This window comes from Cervus canadensis, chromosome 15 (genome assembly GCF_019320065.1).
Source record: "Cervus canadensis isolate Bull #8, Minnesota chromosome 15, ASM1932006v1, whole genome shotgun sequence".
Taxonomy (NCBI): Eukaryota; Metazoa; Chordata; class Mammalia; order Artiodactyla; family Cervidae; genus Cervus; species Cervus canadensis.
This window is the reverse complement of record NC_057400.1, coordinates 58,009,200-58,023,723: the sequence shown is the minus strand read 5'-3', so window position 1 is coordinate 58,023,723 and position 14,524 is coordinate 58,009,200. Positions and strand designations below refer to the sequence as shown.

Sequence of the window (14,524 nt, the reverse complement as noted above, 5' to 3'; positions counted from 1 at the left end):
ACATTAAAATATGTTGGCCTGTCACTTTGAATGGATCTTTTACCTAAGCATGATTTTGTAACATGTTTCATCAGTCATTTGGAAAATACTGATGCACTAAGTTTTTCACATCTTCCAAGTATTAATGTGTTAATGTTATCAAAGTTAAATTGACACATTAACATATTCTGAAGAAATCACATTTATTCATATTACCACCCGTCTTTATCAGAAAACTCTTTAACAATTTGGGAAGCTGTCAAGCTCATAGGAATAGATACGTGTTTTCTAGAATTCTGATTTTCTCTTGAAAACTCATTTGATCATTGTGGCAAATATCTGAAAATAACTGTTGGTTATCTTCCTTGAAATAACAGTATTACTTTATATTTTAGAAAATATCTGGTAAATACCTAATGACTCTAGCTTGTATGCCATTGTTTCAAGTAAAAATGAAAAATATAAGTAATTCATCTTGCACCTCCGTCACACAAGTGTTTTTCCTTGAGATAACCATCACCATTGTGCATTTGTCTTTTAACAGAAGTGCTATCTATAAACTTCGTATTTTCTTACTCAAACTACTATAAATGCCGATACTCAAGGGCTTGGACTTAACAAAATTAATAATTTTACATTTTTTCTTCGAAGGCGTTGTTAAATGAAGCTTTTTTCCTGCTACATTAGTGTGGCAGTAAAAAGTGCAATGAGTACTTGTGCAGCTTGATACCTTGATTGTGCTCAGGATGCAGCAAGGTTTAACTCATGTTGCATTTGCGTCTTTATTTCAGATGTCAGCACAGTGAAAAGGCAGATATCTTGGTATTACTATGAAAATAGTTTGACCTACAGACCACCTGGCAGGTCTCAGTGATTTCCTCCAGGATTCACAGACCATACTTGGAAACCACTGCTTCATTTAGTTGCTAAAATCCAGTTGTCATTGCCTAAATGATTTTAGTAAGTAGATCCTAAAGTTAAGGGATAGGAGAGGATGATGTAAACAGCTAGACAATCCATTTGACCTTCATTCTTTTGTAAAATGTTCTTCTAGAGTTGGCATTAAAAAAAATGACCGCAGCAGGAAGTGGGCACAGCTTTAGTAATTAGCACCTTAGAGTGACCCAGGTGTACTTGTGTTTTAGGTCTTAGAGCATTTGGGAAAACAGCAGGAGTGCTGTTCTTCCTCCTGTTGAATACTAAATAGTTTCCCCTTTTAAAGGTCTGTCTGAGCCGCATTATAAACTAGACACTGCAGATCATTTCTTGAAGTCACATTGGTTAGAAATATTCTTGAAGAGATTTGTATGTCAGCTAAGGGCTGAATGACAACTCTCCATTTTTGTAAAATGACTTGCTTCTCTAGTATGTGGATCTCTGCTAACATTATTATGTGTGGCTCCTGATCTATACCGTTTAGTTAAATATAAGGAAATTAGAATTTTTCTAAAAATTAGTTGGCCCCAAAACTGTATTAAAATCTGTCTGATTACAGTAAAAATGCAACGGGGGATTGTTGGCCAGGTTTGTAAAATCTTTTGTCAGACTGATGGAACACATACCGTTGGACAAAATATGATTCTAGTTTTTGTCATTTGTTTATTACCGTTAACATGATGATAGACCTCATGTAGTCTTTTGCATCACAATTTTGAATAGTTCTGAATGTGAGTTGTATTTTAAGAAATGATACTCCAATGAAGTGGAGTTACCGGTTTTTTTAAAGGCCTTTAGACTTCCATTTCTATTGCACATATGAAAATTCTATCGATTAATTATAATGTTCTACTTAATAGGTATACATTTTAATAAAAATCTCACTACTATTTAAATTTCATTCACTACCTAAATGTGTTAGTCACTCAATCGTGTCCTACTGTTTATGACCGTATGGACTGTAGCCCTCCAGGCTCCTCTGTCCATGAGATTCTCCAGGCAAGAATACTAGAGTGGGTTGCCATTCATTACCTTCTTCAGGGAATCTTCCCGTCCCAGGGACTGAACCTAGGTCTCTCTCATTCAGGCAGATTCTTTACCATCTTAGCCATCAGGGAGTGAACACTAAATTATGCATTTTTTTCCTTCTGTCTTTTTTGTCTTTCAGAAAACTTTCTCAGGCTAAATTCTTGTTTTCTCTTGCTCGTCTTTGCTTTTTTATAATAGACTTATCTTCTTGCTGGGGATGAACTAGTAATACTTTGACTCCATTCTCCATGATGCTAATTTCTCTGCCTAATTTATTGTTCCAGTGCTCCTGCTTTTTTGGAAAACCTTCATCTACTTTTTCTTTGTTCTTCTCATCCCTTGCTTATTTCATGGCTGCTTTCCATCTAGCAGAAGAATTATACATACGGTTTTCTCTGGTCTGATTAGTTAGAGTGCTCTGTGAATACCTAGGTAATAATATGAGACCTGTGTGTTCATCTTTGTTGGTTGATAAACTCTTACACCACTCTGGGTTGTATTGAACTGAGAATTATCTTCCCAGAATGAGATACATTTATATCCCTTGCTCATTCATGTTTTCCTAAACTTAACTTTGTTCTTTTAGAAATTCTTGATGAAGGAGATAGCGACTCAAACACAGACCAAGATGCTGGGAGTAGTGAAGAGGAGGAGGAAGAAGAGGAGGAAGAGGGAGAAGAAGATGAAGAAGGTAAAAGTGTAGCTGCAAATAAAACTGTAACATACACTCCCAGAATAATCTAATGTAATCCTCTAAACAGTGATCCTTAACCTGTGGAGTATTGGGAGAGATGCTATGTTATCTAGTGGGTGAAAGCAAGGGATGTATTAAACATCCTATGAGTCACAAGATTGCCCCTCACAGCAAAGTATTATCCAGCCCAAAATATCAGCATTGGCAAGGTTGAAAGAGCCTGCTTTAAAAGTATGAAACAAGGAAATTCATTTTTTAATCCCACCATAATTTAAATTTGATGTTTTATGACTTTGAATATGAACTATGAAAAAGGTGCATTCATGTTGAGTACATGTGATTTATGTTGCTGTGGCGTGAATGTGACAGATGCGAGTGACTAGATATTTGCTCTTCATTTTGGAAAAATAGATTGGGGAAGCCAAAAGCTATATTTGTACAAAAGCAGGCATGATGTCCTTCCTCTTCAGCTTTGATTATATTATTTCATAGGAAAATAAGCTCAGAACTTTACTTTGGTTAAGTCTCCATTAAAACATCAGAATATATATACACTGGTCACTATTTGCTTATGTTACATATTTGAAAATATTAAAAGTATAACTTTCCCTTCTAGGGCATAATATATTTTAGTTCTGTCTTAGAGTATAGTAGCTCTTCTACAACATAATTTATAAAAATATGTTTAAGTTTTTCCAGTGTCTTTTTTATTTAAAATGTCTCCTAACCAAGTTAACATTTAGCTTTAGAATTTGTCTTATGTGAAAACACAGTTCAAATAAAAACTATTAAATGTTTATAAAGTTTTCATGCATCAGATAAGATAAAACTTCAACAAATATTCATATTTGTATTGGACCCATCCAACCTGTCATGATGACCCCGTGTTCTCTGAACCTGAATTTTTACCCATAATTTATAGATCTTCCAAATTATAAAGATAACTGTTTATAAACATAAAAATAATGTTTTCCCTAACAACAGCTTAAGTGCAGCCTTTTATAATGTCTAAATGAGCAGGTGACCCAGAAACAAAAGTAGTTTTCTTGGTTTGGCTCTGGACTTCTTTGAGCTGGCAAAACTTATTAAAATACTCAAAGATACGGCAAAAGACTAGAAATAGTTATGTTGAATTCTATAAATATCAATACTAACTTACACTGTAGAAGAGAATATTACATTAAACTCATAGATTCTAAAAAGATTATGAAAACATTACTATAAAGGGATACATTTTCAGTTCTTCATTTATTTTTATAGTTTTATAATTTTGTTATGTTTAATTTCAGGACAAAAGGTGACTATTCATGACAAAACAGAAATTAATCTAGTCTCATTTCGTCGTACCATTTATCTTGCTATTCAGTCAAGGTAAGATACGGTAGCTCAGTTGATCCTAATTTTTGACAGGGGATGGGCAAGGAGATGGGATTGTTAGAATCTGGTGACAGAAAACTGGACACTTGTTGCAGGGATTCTCCAGCTGCTTATCTCTCCGCCACCATCCCAAGTCCCAGATTGTAGATTCCTAATGTTGTTAGGAATCTGCAGGAGCAATTTGTCTTTACTTTTAACTGTTACCTAATTAAAATTTTTTTAAGTTATGTCATTTCTTATTATTAAATATCACTAACAATCTGAAAACATTTCCATATTACAGAATTAGCACAGTATTGTGTAGTGAAAGTTTAATGTTTTATTTTTTTCTGATTTGCTTTCTAACTCTGGCTCTAAGGAGAGAAACTCTGTTGTGATATTTGGACACTGATTTGTTGTGCAGATGGAAATGAATGTGAATGGAAGTAGGAAATAGACTTAGGAAGGTTTTAAGGACTCTTTGAAATAATATTAAACAAGAACTGCTATGATGTCATGAAAACAACCTTTTCCCTTTGAAGGCTGTGAGGTTAGTTTTAAAGAGAAATAAAGGAAAATATTAAATGCTGAGTACATCTGTTTTCAATGGGAATCAATCTATTGATTTAGTGGGCACCATGTTTATATTTTACAGTGGAGAAGGAATATTTTCCCTGTTTTGTTTTGTTACTAGGTTTTGTATATTTCCATTTAGTATGATGTAATAGCAAAAATGATTCATAAGTAGGAGTCATCTTGTTTTCAGTCTGTCTGAAAAGTTTTTGGCTTAGATTCATCTTCAAAAAGAGAAATGTTAAACAGCAAAACGTTAGTTAGAAATTTTTTTGCTTTACCCTTGCATGTTTTTTTGCCTTTCACATGAAAGGAAAAAACTAATATTTTCTTATACAGATTTAAAAGTGGATAATGAGAAATTTTTGTTATAAGTAGTTATTCTTAGAGTTTTAGAGTTTGACCTTTTATTTGTCCTTTTTTAAGAAATTCAGTGGTAATCAGTTGTAAAGAGCAGATTCATTGTTTTAATATTGCTGTTAATATTAACTTTGAAGAGTCACAGTGGAGCTCTTTGCATGATTATTTTAAAGAAACTTTATTTTTTAGGTGATCTAACCTTGATAATAATAACCTCTGAATCACACAAAAATGTTGGAAAAACTAAAACATTAGACAAGTGATCGACACTTGATACATAGTGCTACCACTTCTGGTAATAGTACAGTAAATACTCTCTTATATGTTATTTGTTAAATGTTCTCAGCCCCTGAATGCCTAGTAAAAATAATTTTAGGAAGTAAACACAACTTTGATAAAAAGGTATTTAAAGGACATGGTTGGGAGACTCAGGTAATGGGATTATAAAACATAAAAATGTTATCAAACAAATATTCTAGATGAATAAGTAACATTGTTGGTCATTAAAACAGCTAAAGTGGTTTTTTTTTTTTTTTTTTTTTAAGCAACAGTACTCAATGATGATTTCAGTTAGATAAACAGAAAGATTTTTGGTGGAACTATAAATTGGTGCATTCCTTTTGGAAAGCCTTTTGGTAGCATGAATCAATGGCTTAGTTTGATTGCCATTTGACCCTTCTTTTTCATTATATTTCATAAAGAAATACACATTAACAGAGAATTATACAGAGAATTGTTTAGTGCAAAAAAGAGAAAAATCTTATTGTTCAATATGAATAATCAAAGTGTTTTCATGTTTAATGCCACTATTAAAAATTAGGTTAATGGAGAATTAGTATTCATGTAGGCAAGTGGTCTGATTTAATGTTAGTTGGGGATAAAAAACTAAAAATATAGAATCTATGGCACCATGCTGATAGCTTTATCTTAATTGTATAAGTAGGTGTGCAGGTTCTAGAAACAATATGCTAACGTATCAACAGTGATTATTTTGAGAAGAGGTTGGATTATTTGTATCAACTGTTCACTTTTGGAAATCTTGTGAACAAAACCAAGTTCTGGTGACTGAACTATTTGGGGATTTTACTTTTTTAATTTTCTTTCCTTTTATACTTGTTGACTGACCTCACCAATACTCTGATCTTTCTACTGTTCTGGCTCCTTAAACAGTCTTCTTTTATTTATGCAAACATTGAACTACACAGTTAACTTTGCTATTAAAAGTTGGACATTCCGGGTTGTTCTTGGTTGTAAATGATGTTCCAGTCTGATGTTGTATTACTGGAGTAATGTCCTTAGCAATTTGAAGTTTCTTAGATTGGAGACATCAACAAACCATTGAAAACTGGCATTATGTAAAATCTATTTTCTTTACCCTTCCCTCAGTCACTGTTAATTCTGGAATATGTTTGGTTTAAAATAGCAAGCAAAGTTAATAATTTCTTTAATATTTCCATTTAGTGCAACTTCAAAACAATCATGGTAGGGAGTCACCAAATACTTTTTAAGTCAAACAAGAATACAGAAGATACTGTCATACCTTCTCTTTGATTCTTCACTTATTAGACAAAAGGAAAGTTGTAAGAATTTTCCATGAACTACTTGACTTGTTTTTCAGAAATTATAGGATTTTTTCCCCTAAATACTAATTCTGTTTAAAAAAAAAAAAAAGAAAATGTCACATTTTTAAAAATACTTTTTGGTGTTGCTGCATTATTGAAGTTTATCAATTACAGTTAGCTATTTTAATCTTAGTGCTAGTTATTTAATATTACGTGTTATGAATGCTCTTTCTTGATAGATTTTTTTCATTTTTAGTTTTTTTTTTTTAATTCCATTCTACCATCCTGAATTATTACCCTTTTGTGCTTGTGAAACCCAATAAGTAATAGAAGCTGAGGAGTACTGATGAACTATAAAACTAAATTCAGTGGGTGATTATTTTATATTGCTGTTATCAAAAGATACTGGCATTATTCCTGAATCAGGTTCACACTGAGTTTGATAATTATCTAAGCAAAGCATATTGAAAATATTTTTCATGCAATTTATGTGAATGTTGTACAAAAATAAATTCTTTGTAAGTGATTTTAGTTGTTTACTGTTTTCATACTAACTTTTTATATAGTGTAAAAGCTCTATGTTTGGGTATGAATCAAGATAACTTGAAAGTGTGGTGATTAAGCTCTGGATGTCATGCTGGGCTCTTGAAACATCTTTTACCTCTTCCTAACTTGGATCAGGGAGAAGTGGAAATATTTAACAGTATAATAAAGATTTGTCTACTTTCTATGTCTATGAATTTGTACATTCTGGACTTTTTATATAAATGGAATTACGCTATATGTGGTCTTTATGTCTGACTTCTTTCACTTAGCATCAGTCAAGGTCCCCCCATGTCATAGTATGTATCAGTACTTCATTGTTTGTAGAGTTAAAAACCTTATCTTTTTTATGTATACAATACAATAATATGAAATTATAGAAGAAAATTTGTAGACAGTTATTAAGGTAAGATTCTTATATATGAAAGAGTGCTGCAACTTAAACATGCTGCTATTTTTAACCTAACTATTGTGACCATTTTATCTCTACAGTTTAGATTTTGAAGAATGTGCTCACAAGTTGCTAAAAATGGAGTTTCCTGAGAGTCAAACAGTAAGTTAGTACTTTTTTTCTATTAGGAAATATATATGTGTTATAAAATGTGTATGTGTATGTTATAAAAATGTTTAAGATAGTTAATAGGTTTCATGAAATGAGTCAGTAACTCAGTGCTTCATATATGCTGCTCATTCCAGTGATTTGAATCAACTGCTTGTTTGAGGTGTGAGAAAAGGTGGAAGTCTCTCTGAACCACCATACTTGACACAGGTTTCTGAGTGGTTGCCTATAAATCAAATGGTGCCTTAAATATAATAGGAAGTTTGTTCCTTAATGAAGTACCTGGTCCATCTACTTTATGCACTAAGCGTTCTTTTGTCATAGAAGCTGTGAAGATCACCATACTTCTTGTTCCATTACTTGCAGTGGATATAGAAGAACCTGTTCCATTTTTTTTCATTCATTAATTTATTTAATAAAATGTATTCAGCATATATGGAGAAGGAAATGGCAACCCACTCTGTATTCTTGCCTAGGAAATCCCATTGACAGAGTCTGAGCCTGGTGGGCTACAATCCATGGGGTCGCAAAGAGCCGGACATGACTTAGCAACTAAGCACATTCAGCATATACCATATGTCAGGCATTCTGTAAGGTGTCAGGGATTCAGCTTTCCATAAAGTACCTTTTAGCCCCCTCTTAGCCCATGGGACTCATAGTCTTATAACTCAGTACATACACTTAACTGTTCAAAATATGGAACCCTAATATCAGGGATAATAAAGGTTAGACTGAGAAGATTATCTTAGGTTTTTTTTTTTTCTAATTCTTTCCTTATGTATATTGCTCCCTGCCCATCTAAATTTTGGATGCTTGAAATTTGAAGCAAAGGCTTTCAGGGTTTGGGTTTTCACATATTGATTTACATGTAGTAGACTCAGCACAGGTCCAGAGTGAATGTGTCAGCTCTAATAGGCTGTTTGATTTCTGGTTCTTCTAAAAGATCTTGGCTGAGCTGTTAGCATTACACGGAAGTCCTTTGACTTAAGGCCTTAAATATGTTCTGTTACAGGGATTGGCATACTGTGGCCCAGGCCCACTGCCCGTTTTGTTAATAAAGTTTTATTGGAATGCAGCCCTACCCATTGGTTGATGTATTGTGTGTGACTGATTTTGCCCTATAGCAGCAGACTAGTTGCAGCAGAGAACATATGCCACTAACAGCCTGAAATACTTGCTGTCTGGTCTTTTCCAGAAAAGAAGTCCCAATCTTTGTTTAAGAATGTAGGTTAGTTCTTGAAATGCCATGGTATGGAATTTTGAGAAGAGATTATTCTTTACAAATTAAAAAAAAATTTTTTCCCTCTTAAAATTTATTTATTGATATATTAATAATAGTGTCCTTATATGTATTATGGGTATAATTGATGTATTATCATTGGAAGGGAATAAATTAGTGAATTAACCTTTAAAATTATAAGTGAAACTAAAGTTATGGTATGATCTTGTCACATTATTTGCTGAATATAATTTTTATTAAAAATTTTATTAATGCAGAGGATAGTTGTTCTAGAACTTAACTTCCCATTTTTTTCCCTTGAAACCACAGGCCAGAATATTTACTTTTCCCTCATATCTGAAGGATTATTTGTTAGGTAGATCATTCTTGCTAGAAATTTTTTTTTTTACTTCATGTTGAATATGGCTTTTCACTCTCTTCTGGCCTGTAGCATTTGTGCTAAGAACTTCAACATATTTTGATAACATTTGGGGGAGTGTCTTAGTGAGTCTGTTTTCATTCAGTCAAAAGAATCTCCTAAAATCACTATGATATTTAATTAAAATGTTAAAATATTTAATTATTTTATGCCACAGGGAATAACTCTTATAATTGCATTTAGTCTCAGAAAGAAAGTAATTTGTTTTGCAGGTTGTGCTGACTTTATTAGCAGTGCTATCAGCGGATTACCATGTTACATTATTTAAAACCTGATTAAGTGTTACTTTACTTTAAGATATAGAGTTGGTAGAAGTTGAAAATGCATTTTAATATATTGAATTAACGTTGTGTGGCAGAATTCAGAAAAGGTTATTTAGGTTTTTTAGTACTATATTAAATTTTGACAAAGTGCATCTCTTCAGAACTTAGACATTTATAAACATTTTAATTGAGGCAACTTGTGACTAACCTTTAAAAAAAATAGTAATCGAGCAGTATAATTACATCTAAAAATAACCTTATATTGTGAAGAGAGGCCTTTCATTAGATAGTTTTTTTTTTTTTTTTTCATTAGATAGTTTTATAAGTGGATTATCAGCTTCTCGAATAGCACTGTAGATCATTTTGCAGTGATGAAAATATTGGTATTCTTCCCCTTTTAGTACAGTGGCCACTATACTGGTCACATGTGGTTTCTGAGTACTTAAACTGTGACGTATGAGTAAGAAACTAAAATCTGAGTTTCACATAATGTTGAGTAATTTAAAGTTAAATAGCTGTGTATTGCTGGGGCCGCCACACTGGAAGCACAGTTGTCAAGTGTTCTGTGCTGCTTCAGGGCTCCCCTTCCTCCCTGAACATGGATCAGTTCACTTCAATTCAGTCGCTCAGTCGTGTCCAACTCTTTGTGACACCATGGATTGCAGCGCACCAGTCTTTCTGGTCCATCACCAACTCCCGGAGCTTGCTCAAACTCATGTCCATCAAGTCGGTGATGCCATTCAACCATCTCATTCTCTGTTGTCCCCTTTTCCTCCTGCGTTCAATCTTTCCCAGCATCAGGCTCTTTTCCAGTGAGTCAGTTCTTTGCATCAGGTGGCCAAAGTATTGGAGTTTCAGCTTCAGCATCAGTCCTTGCATTGAATATTCAGGACTGATTTCCTTCAGGACTTACTGGTTGGATCTCCTTGCAGTCCAAGGACTCTCAAGAGTCTTCTCCAACACCACAGTTCAAAAGAATCAATTCTTTGGCGCTCAGCTTTCTTTATAGTCCAACTCTCACATCCATACATGACTACTGAAAAACCATAGCTTTGACTAGATGGACCTTTGTTGGTAAAGTAATGTCTCTGCTTTTTATTTTTTATTTTATTTTATTTTTTATGTCTCTGCTTTTTAATATGCTGTCTAGGTTAGACATAACTTTTCTTCCAAGGAGCAAGCGTCTTTTTAAATTCATGGCTACAGTCATCTGCAGTGATTTTGAAGCCCAAGAAAATAAAGTCTCTCACTGTTTCCATTGTTTGCCCATCTGTTTGCCACAAAGTGATGGGACCTGATGCCATGATCTTAGTTTTCTGAATGTTGAGTTTTAAGCCAACTGTTTCACTCTCGTCTTTCACTTTCATCAAGAGGCTCTCTAGTTCATCGATTTCACCTTAAGGGTGGTGCCATCTGGATGTCATCTGGATGGTGTCATCTGGTGGTGCATATGGATATTTCCAGTAAATGCATATTGACCTCATTTTTAAAAATATGTATAATAATTACATATTAATAGATTGTATCTCGTTATCAAAGGACAAAAATGTCAGAATTCCTAATTGAAAATATAAAGGTAAAATAAAAGTGAACTGAAAGAGTATATAGTATATTTTATAGGCTTGCTTTCTGTTTTTAGAAAGCAAATACATTACAGTTAATGTATTTATAAAAAAAAAATTACTTTTAAACTTTCTGATAAGTTTTGTAGAAAAAGATCTTTAGTCAGTTTAGTAGTACTCAGAATTAGGGTTAGGGTTATTCTCTTTTTCATTTTGTCTCCATTGATTTGTCCATATTTCCTGAGTTTCATCATCTATGAAATTGCTATCATTGATACATATTTCATTAGGGTTATTTCAGGAATTAAATAATATTTATTCATTATAAGTAATTTGTGATGTTGGTATTTTCCGATCTTGAATTAACTCTTGCATTTCATAGTTTAACAGAACTTTCATAAAGGAGTTTTCAAGACACAAAAATAACTGATTGGACAGTGTGTGGAAAGAGCAGTTATGGAATGATTCCATCTATTTGTTTAGATTCATCTGTGGACAGATCTATATGCGTAACATTTATTTTGAGGCTAAAAATCTTAGCCACAAAGGTCTTTTTTGTTGTTGTTCTTTTAAATGTATTTTCTTATCAACAAGGCAGTCATTATGTTAGCATTGAAGTTGTGCCCATTTATGCTCTGTAAACCCACTCCAGTATTCTTGCCTGGAAAATCCCATGGACGGAGGAACCTGGTATGCTACAGTCCATGGGGTCGCAAAGAGTCGGACGTGACTGAGCGACTTCACTCACTCACTCATGCTCTGTAAAGACCCACCACGTTTTGCCTTTTCCATACTAACAAAATATATTCTTGATGATTCGGTTTGAATGTTGTATTGGTGGTCTGTATTTAAAAGATTTCTGTATAGAATCTTTTCAGAATGCGATATATTTAGTTTCTTTTTGTTGATGTATCTGTTTCCTCTACTAGGTTTTCTTGAAGTGGCTCATGCTTATGTGAGTTTAGAATTTTATAAGCAGTCTAATTAATATAAATGACATGGAATTTCTGTTAGCCAAACAGAAGACTTTAAAAAAACTATAGTCTTGACATAGATTGAATTTTTTGTTTTGTCTTCATAACTCAACTTCACCAAGTTTTATGTTTTTAAAACCTTATTTAAAAATTCAGGCTGTCTTTGTCATATTGATAAATTATCACACAGCATGGATTCGTTGTGTTTTGAATCATTAATGTAATTTTTTTCCAAACAGAAAGAACTCTGCAACATGATACTTGATTGCTGTGCCCAACAAAGGACATATGAGAAATTTTTTGGCTTATTAGCGGGGGTGAGTTCCGACCTCATTTTTCATGTTGGATTTTGATGAAATCACAAGGGTAATTCTGAACATGAGTATTGTGAATTAATGTGTCTGCTTTGTTGCCTGGTTTAATATACTAACATATCTTTGCTGAAAACAAATCGTTCTTCCCTTCCACAGTTTTCCCAATCTCTGTAGCTTCCTCCCTTCCCACTTCCTATTTGTAGTTCTTTAACATTACCTATCATTCTTCCAGAACTTTGAGGCATTCCAATACATGCTTTGTAACAGTTTCCCAAAGAGAACAATTAAATGCTGTCTTTTCAGAATTTCACAGCAGTTTTTGGTCAACTACATGTTCAGACAACATAAATAAAACATGAGCTAAAATAATTTTTTTGAATCCAAACTTAACCCATAGAGAAGTATATTTCTCATATATAAATGTGTGTATCTGTGGTCAGCCATGTGTATAACTTTGTTTTGGCATATAAATCCCAGGTAGATAGTGGTGGTATAAATTAACTTCTTTTTTAAGCATCCCATTATATAGCAAAGAAGATTGGTATGATATACAAATATTTATTAACTTTTGATTGAATAAAATTAGGATTTAATATGCTCATAATGGTGTTGACATTTTTATTTTTAATTTGTTAGCGATTTTGCATGCTAAAAAAAGAATACATGGAATCCTTTGAAAGTATATTCAAAGAACAATATGATACCATCCATCGCTTGGAAACAAACAAATTGAGAAATGTTGCTAAGATGTTTGCTCACCTTTTATACACTGATTCACTTCCATGGAGCGTAAGTAGATGAGTCAATATTTGTTCTTCTTTCCTAATCCCCTGTTATTCTGAAATAAATATTATTAAGTATAACATAGCCATACTTTCCCAATGTAGGCAGTGTACTTTAAAATGACATGTGGAGCAAACGTCTACTATAATGGCAGTCTTTGAGGTTATATTCATATAACGTGGGATCAAAAAGCTAACTTAGTGTATGAATGTAAGAAATAACGTTTTGAATGATACTAATAGTCTAAACGTTACAATGCTTTTTGAAAGCGATACCTAGGAATGTTTTCAGAACAAACATAGTCTTTTTATCTTCTCCGTGTGCATTCATGTGTGTGCACAGTCTTATCCATGTACAGCAAAGTTTGGTGGCACATGATCCTCTTAGTTATTGCATGTTTCCTGATGGAGTAACTGTCAGAAGTTCCTCTGGTAAGGACATGAGAGAAATGACTATTCTGACAGGATGTATTTTTCTTAGCCAGCACTGAAGTTGTATCAGTGTTTGGGAGGAGTTCCGGTAGTCATAGTTAGAACAAGGAAAGATACTCTCGCTGGGGAAATGTACTCTGGGTTGGAATTTGAACTGCATTCAGTAAGCTGCCACTTAATTGTACAACCACTGTTCATTCAACAACCATTTGTTTAGTCACCAACTCTGTGCCCAGAAGGAGACACTGGGCTTCCAAAATGAATTATATATGGTCCCTGCTTTCAAGGAGTTTAATACCATATAGCAGAAGAGGTAAGATGCCCATGGTAATAATGCAGAATAAAAGTGATAGATTAGGCTGAAGGAATTGAAAAATTCGAAAGAAATTATATCCAAGAAGAAAGAGATCATATTGTAGAATACCACAACCCAGTGGTAGAATGAAACAACATTGTTGAGCTAATGAACATTGGATAGATTTTTGTAATACTTGAAGTACTAAGTGTGTCCCACTACTTTAATAGGCATTTATAAGCTAACCCAGCAGGCTATTAAACTTTTTTACTTTGTTTTTTTCTTCCTTCTCTGGGAAAATGAAACCAAAGTTTTAAACAATTGAAATAGTAAACTCCTGGAACGCGTGATCCATTAAAAACTGGAGGTTGCTTTTACTTTTTTTTCACCCTAAAATATCTGTCTATGAGCTTTAGTTTTTAAGCCCTAGTCTTACTATGCAGAACAAGCCATCATTCTTGGTCTTTACCCTTCTCACGAACAGGTATGCACTGGACATACAATATGATAACATCCGTTTTGATGACTAGGTTTTAGGAGCTAGTAATCTTAGCATTATATGCTAAAGACAGTATTCCTCCCTGCTATAAAAAGCACATTGCTCAGGAAAGAGAATGAACTTTACTTCTGTAGCATCTTAACATTTTGAAAAT

The 14,524-nt window shown here is 33.4% G+C and overlaps 1 protein-coding gene across 3 annotated transcripts in view; it reads left to right on the top strand.

Moving 5' to 3' along the window:
• The window catches only part of CWC22 (CWC22 spliceosome associated protein homolog), a 63,315-nt gene that overhangs the window by 40,189 nt on the left and 8,602 nt on the right, over positions 1–14,524 (top strand). For all 3 annotated transcript variants that reach the window (XM_043487803.1, XM_043487804.1, XM_043487805.1), the window contains exons 12-16: positions 2,531–2,635; positions 3,928–4,009; positions 7,525–7,585; positions 12,288–12,365; positions 12,999–13,151. In XM_043487803.1, coding sequence (XP_043343738.1) covers positions 2,531–2,635; positions 3,928–4,009; positions 7,525–7,585; positions 12,288–12,365; positions 12,999–13,151 — 479 coding nt within the window. The remainder of the gene's footprint in view (positions 1–2,530; positions 2,636–3,927; positions 4,010–7,524; positions 7,586–12,287; positions 12,366–12,998; positions 13,152–14,524) is intronic.